Source organism: Lepidochelys olivacea (genome assembly GCF_965140295.1).
Source record: "Lepidochelys olivacea isolate rLepOli2 genome assembly, chromosome: 1".
Classification (NCBI taxonomy): domain Eukaryota; kingdom Metazoa; phylum Chordata; order Testudines; family Cheloniidae; genus Lepidochelys; species Lepidochelys olivacea.
In genome coordinates this window covers 69,905,660-69,921,517 of record NC_140411.1, presented here as the reverse complement: position 1 = coordinate 69,921,517, position 15,858 = coordinate 69,905,660, and the positions used below count along the sequence as shown (strand labels likewise).

The 15,858-nt window shown below is 41.9% G+C and overlaps 1 protein-coding gene across 2 annotated transcripts in view; it reads left to right on the top strand.

Moving 5' to 3' along the window:
- DIAPH3 (diaphanous related formin 3) overlaps positions 1–15,858 on the top strand; it is a gene marked incomplete at its 3' end in the record, with an annotated part of 518,684 nt that overhangs the window by 29,686 nt on the left and 473,140 nt on the right. For both annotated transcript variants that reach the window (XM_084632924.1, XM_084632923.1), the window contains one exon: positions 9,887–10,063. In XM_084632924.1, the coding sequence (XP_084489050.1) occupies positions 9,887–10,063 (177 nt within the window). The remainder of the gene's footprint in view (positions 1–9,886; positions 10,064–15,858) is intronic.

The window sequence follows — 15,858 nt, the reverse complement described above, 5'->3', positions numbered from 1 at the left end:
ATAAGCAAAGAACAGTGTCTTATTCTCCTTCGGGCTTGTAACGGGGGAGGCGCTTCCGAGCCAACCCCTACAGAAAATAGCAGGCACAAAAGGCACACAATCATCACAGAATTAGCAGTGATTTGGGCGAGAATCGCCACAAACAAAGTCTTAGGAGTTTCTGGCTGCTGATCTGCTGCCAGTTTTCGTTGAGCCGTGGCGACCAATGCTTTTACTGCTCCCCATGTCACGGGCTGGCTTGGGACGCTACGCCTCCTCCGTTTCCGTCCCGCCGTTGTCGACTCGGGGGGCAACGCGGTCTCCTCCAAGGTCAGCTGAAACTCTGGTATGGGATTCGACAGCCCCTGGTGCCATGCCATGTTGTTTAAGTGCCGGTCGCACGCACCGGGCTGGAACCCACAACGGTCCTGCAGGGAGAGACACAGCAGCATATCCCCGACCCCAAGTGATTAGAGGTGCTGGGCCCAGCCACTGTGGATCGGGCAGCTGACGGTAAAGGACACGCGGTCTTTCCAGTACCTCAGATTTGTGAAAATGCCGATCCGCAGGGGTCTGCTGATCTGCATTCAGTGTTAAATTATTTAAAGTAAACAAGAGGATATACATTTGTTGTTGAATGTCTCCTAAGGTTCGGAGACGCAGCTCCCCTTGTTTTAATTGTTTATCTAGCAAGGTTTTGAGTGTGCGATTGGCACGTTCAACAATGGCTTGGCCCGTGGAATTATAAGGGATTCCGTGTTTAAGACGGACGTCCCAGCGGGCACAAAAGGTGGAGAGGGCTGCAGAGCAGTAGGCTGGGGCATTATCTGTTTTAATTTGGCAAGGGCGACCCATAACAGAAAAGCAGGCCAGCAAATGGTGAATAACTTTGTTAGTGGCTTCCCCACGTTGTGGGGTTGCCCAAAGGAAGCCTGAATAAGTATCAACGGAAACATGTAAAAATGAATAGGGGCGGAATTGTGGTACATGAGTAACATCCATTTGCCACAGCTGATTTGCTGCGGTACCTCGGGGGTTAACGGCATAAGAAAAAGTAGGAGCAGCAGCAGCACAGTGGGGGCAGGAACGAACAATGGAACGTGCATGATCAGCAGGAATGTGAAACTGCCGGGCCAAAACAGAGGCAGACTGATGAAAAAAGGCATGGCTTTCAATGGGGTCAGAAAAAAGGGAATTTACCTGACCACGCAACGCGCGATCGGCGCATGCATTGCCCTCAGTGAGTGGCCCAGGCAGAGGGGTATGACTGCGAATATGAGCAACAAAGTAAGGGAAATGACGAGTGGCAAGAAGATGCTGTAAAGACAAAAACAGGTGAAGGAGGTCTGCATCAACCTGAGGGGTAATGAGGGCAAGGGGTAAATGATCAATTACCTGATAAACATAATGGATATCCACAATTAAATTAAAGGGACAATCAGCAAAAAGTTGAAAGGCCAAAATAACAGCAGCTAATTCTGAACGTTGTGCAGAACGCTGAGGCAGTGTAAAACGAGAGTGCCAACGAGGGGGGTCACCCAACTGATAAGTGACTACACCTCGGTGGGGAGAGCCATCAGTAAAAAGAGTGACAGCGGAAATAATGGGTTGAGAGCGGCTAAGACAATGAACAACTAGGGGCACCTTTTGGGTAATGACCAATCGAGGATCTTTTGGAGGATTGTAAGAAATCTCTCCCACATAATCACAAAGAGCAACCTGCCAGGGCAAGGAGGTGTGGCACAAAGAGTCAAATTCAGTACGGGACAAGGGGAGCACAATGGCAACTAAATCAGTGCCAGTGAGTTGCACTGCACGGGTGCCCGAGGCTCTTTGTGCAATGTCTGGCCCAATCGCTCCCAGTCCGCTAGCTTAAAGCTTCCAGCTTCAGGATACCACGGGCACTTGGCACGCACCTCCTGTAGCAGGAGAGTGAGTTCTCGAGCCGGGCAGTCATGCTGAGCCTTACGCAGCAAATACTGCAGCTCATTGCGGTGTTGCACTTGCAAAGCAGAGAGGGAGCTTCCCATACTTACCACAATGAAAAATACTCACCGGGATCCACGAAGTGGATGAGTGACGCGTCTGAAACCCTTGCCGGGCGAGGTGAGTGCTGAGTGCCCCACGTTGGGCGCCAGTTGTTGCGGTTCAGTGATGAGACAGAACACAGCTTTATGCAAGCAAACAGGCTGGTCAGCGGAGATGGGCTGTTCTGCCCCCCCTGCCTTCCACCTTCTCCTTTTATTATATTTCTCCCCCTAAGCATTACACACTGCTACACAAAGGAATGTATGACGTTGATTCATATGCTTAGTTACCATCCTCTATCTACTACAATCCTGGTTCTCAGGCCTTGAGCCCAGGCTAAAGAAACCTCCCACAGTTGCTGTCCAAACAATCAAGTTCTCAGGGTTCATATCTAGCCCTTGTCCTTGGATAGAGCAATGTGTGCATTGCTCCTAGGAATCAGTCAGGGTGTGCCCCGCCTGCTTCCAGGTGGAATAGCTAGACATTAACCCTTCACTCCAGTCTTCGACAGAGACTTTAGAAAGCCAGATAGTTGCCGTACTGAGTGTGTTTTGAGAATGTGTATGTTCAATTTAGTTACATCCACACTTCTCAGGGAAGTTTTTAGTCATCACTAATCCACAAACTTAAAGGATTTCAAACAATTGCTGAATAACCTAACAAGGCACATCTTTGAACAACTGGAGAAAGTTTCTTTGCAACTTGCCTCACAAAATAGCATTTTTTTGGTGGCTGTTACATGAACAGTTGAGGTTTAGGCCAGGTTAACTTAACAGAGAATTAGGCACATGTTTTTAACAGTGAGGGGATTAACCACTGGAACAAACTACCAAGGGAAGTGATAGATTCTCCATTTCTTCATGGCTTCAAGTCAAGATTGGATACTGTTCTGGAAGATACTAAATCTTTTGGCCCCAGTGGCTAGTTCAAAAATTGGGGTCTAGCACATTGTTCTAGTCAGAATAAATACATGGAGTAAGGTACCTTTATACATGCTCTTCACCCACCTTTCCCCCTGCCCTGGGTCCTGGCCCCAGGGAGCACGGGGCTGCTCTATCCCTCAGGGACCCTCCCCAGCTGAGCCACCTCTCTGGCAGGTTCGCTGAAGCCCTTGTAGTCAGGTTGCCTTGCCCTGGTGCACAATGCATCCTTAGGGCTTAACCCCTTCCTGTTCACGCTGTAGCTGGAGGACAGGAGGCAGCTGGGGTATGTCCGTGGCCAGCAGCAGCCTGGAGGTGTTAGCTGCCTTTCAACATTAGGTGGGTAGGAAGGGACAAGCTGCTTCCAGCCACATGGCGTGAGGGTGGGGTTAGGGGAGAAGAGATGAGCTCTGCAAAGACACGGGCCAGGTCATCCCTTTCCCTCCCCACTCCTCCCCTGTGGCTGGAAGCAGCTCCCTTCCCTCTCTCACAGTGCTGCTGCTAGCCACACCCTAGTGTGAACCCTGGCAGAAATCTGGGCGGAGGCAGGTGCATGTGACCCTGTGTCCTTTCAAACCCCACACCACTTCCCCCGTTTCACCTCTGGAAGATGCGGTGCCAGCAGAGGCAGGTCCGTGCCAGAGGCCCAGCCAGGCATGGAGAGTCGGTCGGTCACCCACCCTGTGTGAGAGGTGTATGTGTGTGTCACCTCTCCCTGTGTGAACCGTTAAGCCTTAAAGATAAGAAGGTAAATAAAAAGAATCCAACTACGCAATATTTCTTTTTAACAGGGGCTCGGTTTACTTGATGTTAATTTGAATGTTTGTACTGCATAGTTCTGATTGCCATTGAACTCGCTTCAATAAGAGTAATTTTACCAGACAATAGGGTGTTGTGCCGCAACGGTCTGCCTGCTCTCAAGTGGTTCTCTTTAGCCATGTTTGCGTCTGCCATAAAACCAACTGAGTAAATTCTTTACCTCTCGGAGCATATACCCATGATCTCTTGAGACTGTACCAGAATACAGAAAAAAAAACACACTTTACCAAACTTTCTGTAACTGGAACAGTGATCTCAGCTTGTCCATGTCCAACTTAAATCTCCAAAACACTTCCTTTTCATAAGGTGTGGGGACAGAGATTGTGGGGAAGAGAAACTACTTTCCACAATTGATCTCACTGTGTTCTGTTTATCTCAATTTTCCTAATTTATTATGGAACTTCTTTTATGGTATCTCATTTTACATGTTTGGTAAGCTAAAGGGATTTCTAACTCAGTCGTGAATACTAAGAACATCTGTGGTGGAACTCAGTTCTTAATGAGTTAAAAGCATCTTTCAATGGGTCATTATCTTGTAAATCATAGGAAACATAGCAATAACCAATATCCTTTATCAATCACAGAACATACTTGGTTTGGAAATACTCCTCATCTGTCACACCCTCTTGTTCTTTACAACACAACTGTGGTAACAGACATCCTTTGTTAGTCACCAGGAGTGTCTCTCAGGACAGGTGGACACATTTCCTAGAGGTCAACAATGTTAGAGTAAAAGTGATACACATTTCTTCATTTGGTCACCCACTATGGTTCAACTAAGGACAAAACTTTTCATTTTGATTAGGTACAGAGCACTACCTTTGTAGATACAAAATATTTGGGTTTTTGACCACATTTTTTGTATAATACTTTTTAAAAAAGGTAGAGATTTTAATATTTACAATTGCTGGCAAAGCCTCTCTGCCCAAATAGTTCAAATTCCTGAGTGGCCTTGATTCTGCCTCTCTTTTAGGTGGAGTCTCCTACTTCATGAAGTAGGAAACTGTTTTTACTATCTTAACAGCCACCCTTCTTTTATGCCCATCAATTTTGGTGAGGTTTTACCCATCCGGTAACAAGATGTGTTAACCAAAAACAAGTTACAAGACTTAGTAGAGGGGTGCCTGTGTAAAATTCTATTATCTGTGATATACAGGAGGTCAATGTAGATGACCTAATGATTCCTTCTGGCCTTTGACTATAAATCTGTATGTAGAAATATTTATCAGCCAAGTGATCCTCTGTCTATACTTTGACTCTTGAGTTGAAGGATGCATACTTGCATATTTCCATCCTTAAATGCTATGGGAAGCCTCTGATTTTCATAGCAAAAGACTGTCAATACCAGCTGAGTTCTACCCTTTGCATTCCTATCGCGCCAACGGTGTTTATCATGAGTTAATTTCAGTTCAAACTAATTGGAAGGATAAACAAAAATAAATCTGCAGCTAGGAGTCCTTGATTTCAAAAGGGAAACTTAAAAAAATTAGGGGAATTAGGGAAGTAGACTGGACTGAAGAATTCTAAGGTTTGAATGTGGAAAAGGCTTGGAATTATTTAAGTAAAAGCTGCAGAAACTGTTTGAAGTGTATATCCCAAGCAAGAGGAAAAATTTGTAGGGAAGAGTTGCAGATCAAACTGGATGAATAAGCATCTCAAACAGGTTATTAAGAGAAAGCAGAAAGCCTAGGAAAAAAATGGAGGAAGGGATGAATCAGTAAGGAAAGCTGCTACTTAGTGGTCTAGGAGTGTAGAGGAGTAAGTGAGAACTGCCAAAAACCAAGCAGAGCTAGAAATTCCAAAAGAAAATAAAATCAGTATTGATAATTGCTAAGTAATGCACATTGGAAAACATAATCCCAACTTTACTTATAAAATGATGGGAGTCTAAATTAGCTGTGAGTGCTCAAAAAAAGAGATCTTGGAGTCATTGTGGATAGTTCTCTGCAAATGTCCAGTCAATGTGCAGCAGCAGTCAAAAAAGCAAGCAGAATATTGGGAATCATTCAGAAAGGGATAGATAAGACAGAAAATATCATATTGCCTCTCTATAAATCCATGGTACGCCCACATCTCAAATACTGCGTGCAGATGTGGTCACCCCATCTCTAAAAAGATATATTAGACTTGGAAGAGGTTCAGAAAAGGGCAACAAAAATCATTGGGGTATGGAACGGCTTCCATATGAGGAGAGATTAATAAGACTGGGACTTTTCAGCTTGGATAAGAGATGACTAAGGGGGGGGGTTTACTGGGGGGATATAATAGAGGTCTATAAAATCAGTGTAGAGAAAGTTAATAAGGAAGTGTTATTTACTCCTTCTCATAACACAAGAAGTAGGGGATCACCAAATTAAATTAATAGGCAGCAGGTTTAAAATAAACAAAAGGAAGTATTTCTTCACACAACGCACAGTCTGTGGAACTCGTTGCCAGAGGAGGTTGTGCAGGCCAAGACTATAACAGGGTTCAAAAGAGAACTGGATAAGTTCATGGAGGATAGGTCCATTAATGGCTCTTAGCCAGGATGTTTAGGGATGGTGTCCTTAGCCTCTGTTTGCCAGAAGCTAGGCATGGGCGACAGGGGATGGATCAGTTGATGATTACCTGCTCTGTTCATTATCTCTCGGGCACCTGGTGCTGGCCACTGTCGGAAGTCAGGATACTGGGCTAGATGAACCTTTGGTCTGATCCAGTATGGCCGCTACTTATGTTCTTATGAATGCAGTAGGAGGAGAAAGGTGGGGTGGGCAAGTTTCAACAAAATAAAGATGTTTCTAGTGGAGATGAAAAGGAAAAAATTGTTTAACTCCAGTGTTCTGCTAGCAATGATATACAGATCGGAATGCTGGACAGTGACAAAAGCGGAGGAAGACAAATTCTCTGTCACCCAGAGAGCACTGGAAAGGCGAATGTGTAAAATATCGCTCCATGATCACATACCGAATGAGGAGATCAGAAGGCGTACAGAGGTGACTGATGTAGTGCAGGCTTCTAAATCTAATGCACAATTTGTCAGTGGAGTCTAATGTGGAGTCCTTTTACCATTGTGAAGGAACTGGGAGGCAATTGGGTCACTGCACTCTGTCTTTCCAACGATTGCTGATGGCTAAAAAGAATCGGATATCACATGCATGAGGTGCGCACACATCTAGTGTGGGATCTGTGCAGACAAAACCTCTCAAACTACAGTTAAGACAAGAAACCATTCTTTTTCTGTAATGCATATGTACACATACAAAGATTAATCACCTGATGACTTTCAGTGTGTGTGTGTGTGTACGTACAATACTCAAGGTCATCAAGAGATGATGAATTTGTAATTCATGAGGTGGAACTCAGTGAAGCTGAAAATTACTTTTTTCTAATATGAACTGCAGTTAAATGGAGTTTTTTAGCTTAGTACAAGTTTGTGCTTTTATTTTTTTTATTGGAGTAATTTTGTATATCGTCCCCATGTGTAGTACCTGATTGGATACATATTTTCAATACTTGCTGTAAAATGTGAATTCCTAAAGTCTGATTGTAATAACTGTTACTTTGTTGCAACATACTAATAGCTGGGACCATGGCAATTGGCAGGGTTGTCTTTCCATAATTGTGAAAACGCAAAACAGGTACAGACTTCAAGCTTCCATTTGTTATTCTACTTGCTCTTAATAGTACATCTTAATAGCAATACTTTTGTAATCTACATAGAGGCTAAGGGACCTCTCACATAATAGTCTGTTTATATTCGAGCCAGTTACTTCTATATTTCTTATCTAATATGTATGAATCAAGCTTTCATGTAGGTATACATGGTACAAAATATTTGGACCAAAGGTTTGGTTTAGTAAGGCTTTAGGAAGTTCAGATACTTTTAAAAACAGCGTTCTTGCAGTAACAAAAACTAAGGGAAGGTGCCTAGCTGATTTGGCTAGGTTAATATCTGTTGCTTACCAGACTGCAAAAGTCTGAATTATGCAGTAGTACTTCCAGTTGCTTGTATTTTTGATCCTCCTTGACAGTGTGTCCAGTCTTGAAGGCTCAGTCAAACCTGTGACTAAGACTTCTGATTTATGGGATTGTTCAAACTGATTCTGCACTTCTACATCTACTCCTCCTATGTGCTGTCCAATCTGAAGTGTTGGAAATGCCAAGTGTAGGGAAGACCACAAAACTGATAAGTGTTCCTTGCCCTGTCAAGTTGTGGGGTTAGCAGGTGGAAAAAGAAGGGTAAAGTGAAGTAATTGGTATGGTAGTGTGGGAAATTCTGGTGGTATTACTTGATAAGGAAGTAAGGTGTTGTAGTATGTTGTGGAGCTGAGGGAGGAGGAGAAGAAATGGAAAGAAACTCTTGAAACAATTCTTAACAAAACTAAACCATCTAGATGTTACTATTGACTTTCTTGTGTTTTAGTGAATGCTATCTTTTATGCAATAAGTACAAAGAAGAAATTTACCAAGTCGCTTACATAAACAATAGTTTAGTATTTTTAGAATGGCAACATTTAATACTGTGAAGTATCATGACAGGCTTAAATTGTGATTAGTGTAAAAAAAAAAAAATCAATGTTACTTTAAGTATTGAACAAAAAAAGTCAACATTTTATTAGGAAGAGTTCTAGAACATCAAAATCATGCCCGTTATGAATTGTAATTTCCTTCATAAGAAGCAAAGAAGTCTATTTAAAAAAAAAACCCAGCTTTTTCAATAAGTTTTTGCAATGGTTAGTTTAATATTAACCTTTTTAATCCTCTTTTTTAATTTTTGTACATTAAAGTCATTCAGATATTAATTGTTCTTCCAAAGCCTTCATGGTATTAGTAAAGGGTATGTTTGAACTCGAAGACCAGAATGTTGATTTTTAATCTGAGTGACCCGTATTCAGGAATTTCATGTGTCTGAATATTGGGCTTTACTTTATTATGGCTGGTCTGAAGTCTATGGGAAAATAGATATCTAGGGAAAAGACCCCTTATACTGCAAAAGTATGGTATAAACAAAACTGGGTGATTTATAAGCAGTACCTAATATTTTTTATAAGCGATACCTAATATTTATTTATGTTCTTCGATAAGAGGTACTTGTTGCAGAACTTTTTGTAATGGGTAAAATAAGAATCCTTTGAAAGATGTTTGCTAACTCAGTAAAAACTGCTGGCTGTCACAATTGTCACTAATGGTAACTGGAGTAGAATTCCCCTTAGTTTATCATTCATGTAACCCTAAGGATGCCATAAAAGAGATTCCAAAACTTACCAATTGCCTGGCTCGTTACTTGCTCCTATTTAGAGCTCTGAGCAGCTGTGAAACTGCCAAGACCTACATACATTTCATTTGACTGGTGCTTGTTCTGCTATAATAGATAAAGGCATTGGATATTCAGGGGAGGGGAACCTTACAGTGACACTTGCCCTCTTGAAGCAACCAGGAGGTTGCTGGAGAAAATGGATAGTAGCAGAGACCTCCCATGTATCCGATGGGTGAAGGGACAAGTACTTTTTTCTGTAGCAGCAGCATCTGAGCAGCCTTAAATTATAATCTGGCAGCCCCTAACCAGAGGCTGATAGGGAGGAGTGACCTCCTGTTGGAGTGCAGGGCTAGTGGCCTGGTAAGAATCTTAGCAGTCTCCTTCCCAGTGGGGACTGGTGGTGGTGATGAGCTTTCATCTAGTGCTTTGACTTTGCATGGATACACGCTCATTTTCTATCAGTTACTAGATAGTAGATTATAAACTCAAGGTTACTCTTGGGAAGAGTGAACTTTATATTTTTTACTGGAATATATTGCTGAGGTTTGGCCAAATAATATTTGGGCATCCAAAATTAAAGGTCTGTGTTGTAAATAAATCTCTGAATTGATGTGCCTTACTCCTTTTGTCTTGGGTAATAAAAACCAAAAAAGATACCTATCAATGCCAACTTTTAAAGTAGACATTGTATTGGAGCAGCTGACTTTTTTTTAAATGTCTGAAGATGAGTAGAATAGGTCTCTCATCATAAAAATGTTAAAATCAAATTGTAAATGCGAGCTGTTGGTCAAACATGTCAGACAATTAGCTTTTTAAAAAAAGTATATGTGAAAATTATTTACTGTGGTTGAATATAATACGAATGACAGCTGGTGATACACGTTCACTGTTTTTTTGTTTGCAGTTGGATAGATTTGCCAGCATAAGGATTCCAGGCAGTAGAAAAGAAAGACCTCCTTTATTGCAGCTGAAACAATCGCATTCCTCTACTGATTGGTCATCGCCTCCTGCAGATGTGGTTGAGTTCATCCCCAAACCCTTGTCAGAGCGAGAAATTCTAGCACTTTTTGAAAAAATGATGGTAAGAATCCCATCTCACTGTTTCATACTTAGTGGTAAATTTTAGATGTTTCTAATTTAGATAATTATGCCATGACTGATGTGTGTTCACTTGAAGCTCATTGTCAATGTGTGAATGAGTCTTCTTTTGTCCCTAATTGAATGAAGAGTATGTATCAAGATGTGAAGGGAAACAGGGAATCATCATCAAGTGGTGATGTTTTTTGTGGGATCTTAGCCCCGTGTTCTTTTTTTAATCCGTGACCTGGAAGAAGGCACACAATCATAATTTACCAATTTTCAGATGAGACAGTTTTTGGGACTAGTAAATAATGAAAACTACAGCTCACTTTTGTAATACAATCTGGATTGCTTGTAAACCAGGTACAAGCAAATAGTACCCTTATTTGGCTTTCAGTACTTCTGAATGCATCCTATCCCAGGATCCTTGGTGACAGCTGTTGTTCAAATGATCTAGATAGTAAGGGCTACCAAAATGAACGCCACAAGTTGAAAGGACTATCTATTGGGAGGAAAAAACTTATTCTTCAGCTAGCTTGGAAATGTTTACTGCTAATTGCCAGGCCCTTTTTAATTAAATATAGTTATTTAAATGGGATTATGTATCAAGTTGTATAGAAAAGCTTTCTCAGGATATCGGGGAGAAACTGAGGTCCATTTATAACAGAAAGGTCAGTTTGTGGCTCATACTTCTTTGAAGGTTGTGTTAGATGCTTTAGACACTGCAAAGACCTCTAGGGTCACAGGTGTTGCCATGAGCAAGGCTTCTTCGTTACAGTCTTCATGGATACTGGAAGAAGAAGAGATCACAACTGCGGGCCTCTTATTTGAAGGCTGTGACTTGTTTAATTCCAATACAGATCAAGACCATCATTCCATAAAATTTGTGAGCCAGTTTTTGATCTGTGGGGTGCTATATGCCACAGGTATCAAGGAGAAAACAAACCAGACCTCAGACTTTATTGAGAGAGATGCTCCCTTCCTATTACTACTCTCAGCACAGGCCTTCTGAACAACAAAGAGAAAAGAGGTTCTAGCAAAGGAGGCCAAACAATTTTGGTTGGGGGGACTCTATCCTGGGAAGTAGAGACTCTATAGAAGACTTTGTTGTCATGATGCATGATGAGCTGTGACCAAAGGGGCTAGTGTGGTCCTCTGATGTATAAACAGGGGAAGATTGAATGGAAGTAGAAAGGCTATGTTACCTCTATATTTGACTCGGGTCTAACCACTGCTGGAATACCATGTACAGTTCTGGTGTCTGCAATTCAGGAGCAAGAAGAATGATTAAAGGATTGTAAAACATGCCTTACAGTGATAGATTAAAGGAGTTCAATCTATTAAGTTTTATAAATGGAAGGTTAGTAGACTTGATAGATCTGTAAGTGGCTTTCTGTAACTTTGCTGTAGGGTAAATAAGCATTCTCTTGAAATTTACCTAGCTTTTTAAAAAAAGGAATAAAAGTAAAGTTCAAGCCAATTCTGTTACGTGTAACACTACTGCTCTCCATCATGTGGTATTGGGGCCTGAACCTTCAGCACTGCACAGACCCTTCTGCCACTTGAGCTACAGGATTAACATCAGTTTGTAGTAGGTGGATTATAGAAGTGTAGGACTGGAAGGGACCTCAATAGGTCATGTAGTCAAGTCCCCTGCACTCAGTAATAACTAGACAATTCCTGACGGGGTGTTTGTCTAACCTGTTCTTAAAAACCTCCAATGATGGAGATTCTACAGCCTTCCTAGGCGATCTGTTCCAGTGCTTAACCAACCTGACAGTTAAGAAGTTTTTCCTAATATTCAACTTAAACCTGCCCTTCTGGAGTATAAGCCCATTGCTTCTTGTCCTATCCTCAGAGGTTAAGGAGAACAGTTTTTCACCACCCTCATTGTGACATCAACTTTCAAGTACATAAAAGATTATCATGTCCCCCCCCCCATAATCTTTCTCCAGACTAAACAAACTCCGTTTTTTCAATTTTCCCTGATAGATCATGTTTTCAAGACCTGTAGTCATTTTTCTTGCTTCCCTCTAGATTTTTTACAGTTTGTCCACATCTTTCCTGAAATGTGGCACCCAGAACTGGACACAATACTCCAGCGAGGCCTTATCAGCATGGAGTAGAGTGGAAGAATTACTACTTGTGTCTGGCTTACAACATTCCTGCTAATATTTTCAGAATGAAGTTCACTTTTTTGCAACAGTGTTCTACTGTTGACTCTTATTTAGCTTGTGGTCCACTATAACCCTCGGATCTCTTTCTGTAATACTCCCTCACAGGCAGTCATTCCCCATTTTGTATGTGTGAAACTGATTGTTCCTTCCTAAGTGGACTATTTTTGCATTTGTCCGTACTGAATTTCATCCTATTTCCTTCAGACCATGTATCCAGTTTGTCCAGATCATTTTGAGTTTTAATCATATCCTCCAAAGCACTTGCAGCCCCTCCTAGGTTGGTATCATTGGCAAACTTTATGCCATTATCTAAATCTAAATCATTACGGTACTGGACCCAGGACCGATCCCTGTGGGACCACAATCAATATGTGCTTTCAACTTGATTTTGAACCATTGGAATAGTTTTCCAACCAGGTATGCACCCACCTTATAGAGCCTAGATGGAGCTACTATTTCCCTAATTTGTTTATGAGAAGGACATGTGACACCATATCAAAAGTCTTACTAAAGTAGAGATATATCACATCCCCCCCATCCACAGTGCTGATTATCCCATCAAAGAAAGCTATTTGTTTGGTTTGACATTATTTGTTCTTGAAAAATCCACGATGATTGTTACTTATCGCCTTATTGTTCTAGGTGTTTGCAAATCGATTACTTGATTATTTGCTCCATTATTTGCTCCATTATTTTTCCCGATACAGAACTTAAGCTGACTGATCTGTAATTCCCCGTATTGTCCTTCTTCCCTTTTTTAATAGATTGGCACTATATTTGCCTTCTTTCATTTTCTGTGAGTTTTCAAAGATAATCACTAATGGCTCAGATATCTCCTCAGTCAGCTCCTTTAGTATGCTAGGATGTACTTCACCAGGCCCTGGTGTCTTGAAGACATCTGTCTAATTTTTAACTTGTTGTTAACGTAGTTTAGAGTCAGATCCTACCTCGTTTTCACTGGCGTTAACAATGTTAGACGTCCAATTGCTACTAACGCTTTTGATGAAAACTGAATCAAAGTCATTCAACACTTGCCATTTCCACATTTTATGTTGTCTTTCCCCCATTATTGACTAAGGGGCCTATGCTATTCTTCATCTTCCTTTTGCTTGCAATGTATTTTGTAGAATGTTTTCTTGTTACTCTGTCTCTAGCTAGTTTAATCTCATTTTATGTCTTGGCTTGTGGTGGTCGTTTTCTAATTTGACCTAGTTTCCACATTTTGTAGGACTCTCTTGAGTTTCAGATCATTGAAGATCTCCTGGTTAAGCCAGGGCAGTCTCTTGCCATACTTCGAATGTTTACTATGTGTTGGGATAGTTGGGTCTTTTGCCCTTATTAATAGCTCTTCAGAAAAACTGCTTACTTCTCTTGAGCTTTTTTTCCCCTTTGGAGTAGGTTCCTATGGGATCTTACCTATCCACTCCCAAAGTTTTCTAAAGCCTGCCTTCTTGAAACCCATTATCTTGATTGTGCTCTTTTCCCTCCTACCATTCCTTAGAATCATGAACTCAATTATTTCATGATCACTTCCACCCAAGCTGCCTTCTACTTTCAAATTCTCAACCAGTTCCTCTGTATTTGTCAAAATTAAATCTAGAACAGTTTTTCTTCACTAATTACTTTCTCCACCTTCTGAAATCAAAAATTGTCTCCAAAGCATTGAATAATCTGCCCTGCTGTATTTTTCCCACAGATGTCTGAATAGTTGAAGTCACCCATCACCACTAAATTGTGTGTGTGTGTTTTGGATGATTTTGTTGCTTTTTAAAAAGCAAACAAAAACCTCTTATCCACCCCCCCGTTTTTTCCCCCCCCTGTTTAGGTAGTCTGTAGCAAACCCATACCATAACATCACCCTTGTTTTTTACCCTTTTATCATTGCCCAGCTATTTTCAATGAGTCTGTGTCCTATTTCCATCTCAATCTCAGTGTAAGTGTTTACATTTTTGGTATATAAGGGAGTACCTCCTCCCTTTTTTCCCTGCTTGTCCTTCCTGAGCAAGCAGTATGCTTCTGTACCAATATTTCAGTCGTGTTAATCCACCAAGTTTCTGTGGTGTCAGCTGTCATTTCTAGTTCTTCCTGTTTGTTCCCTATACTTCGTGCATTAGTATATAGACATCTAAGATACTGATTTGATTTCCATTCTGTTCTCTCATCTCTGCCTTGTCCATACTATGATTGCCAATGCTCCCCCCAGATTCTGACCCTTCTCCCAGGTCTCCATGTTTTTGACTTATATGTGGGCTTTTGTTTCCTGACCTTGTTGAGCCTAGTTTAAAGCCCTCCTCACTAGGTTAGCTAGTCCGATCCAGATTTTCTTTCTCAATAGGTGGATCCCATCTCTGCTCAGCTCTTCTGGAACAGCATCCCATGGTCAAAGAAATAGAAGCGCTGTTATCCAGCCCTTAGAGGATGCTTAACACAAGAACAGTAGGTTTTTCCTATGCATTAGTAGCCCCATTTCACAGGCAGCATAGTCAAGGACAAAAAGTTGTCTGATTCTTTGAGAGGCAGTGTCTCAAAGGGGATGTAATTTGGGATTGCCATATTGGAGAGTTGGGTTCTAGTCTCTGTGTGTAACCTCCCAGTGAAATTCTTGCTGATCTTAAACACAAAGAAGCTTACAAGAAGTGGAAGACAGGACAAATGACCAGAGAGGAGTATGAAAATATTGCTCAGGCATGCAGGAGTGAAATAAGGAAGGCCAAATCACACTTGGAGATGCAGCTAGCAAGAGATGTTAAGAGTAACAAGAAGGGTTTCTTCAGGTCTGTTAGCAACAAGAAGAAAGTCAAGGAAAGTGTGGGCCCCTTACTGAATGAGGGAGGTAACCTAGTGACGGAGGATGTGGAAAAAGCTAATGTACTCAATGCTTTTTTTGCCTCTGTCTTCACGAACAAGGTCAGCTCCCAGACTGCTGCACTGGGCAGCACAGCATGGGAAGGAGGTGCCCAGCCCTCTGTGGAGAAAGAAGTGTTTCAGGACTATTTAGAAAAGCTGGAAGAGCACAAATCCATGGGTCTGGATGCGTTGCATATGAGGGTGCTAAAGGAGTTGGTGGATGGGATTGCAAAGCCATTTACCATTATCTTTGAAAACTCATGGCGATCGGGAGAAGTCCTGGAAGACTGGAAAAAGGCTATTGTGGTGCCCATCTTTAAAAAAGGGAAGGAGGGAGGATCCGGGGAACTACAGGCCAGTCAGCCTTACCTCAGTCCCTGGAAAAATCTTGGAGCAGGTCCTCAAGGAATCAATTCTGAAGCACTTATAGGAGAGGAAAGTGATCAGGAACAGTCAGCATGGATTCACCAAGGGCAAGTCATGCCTGACTAACCTAATTGCCTTGTATGATGAGATAATGGGCTCTGTGGATGAAGGGAAAGCAGTGGACGTGTTATTCCTTGTCTTTAGCAAAGCTTTTGACATGGTCACCCACAGTATTCTTGCCAGCAAGTTAAAGTAGTATGGGCTGGATGAATGGACTATAAGGTGGAGAGAAAGCTGGCTAGATTGTTGGGCTCAACGGGTAGTGATCAATGGCTCCATGTCTAGTTGGCAGCCAGTATCAAGCGGAATGTCCCGAAGGGTCGGTCCTGGGGCCAGTTTGTTCAAT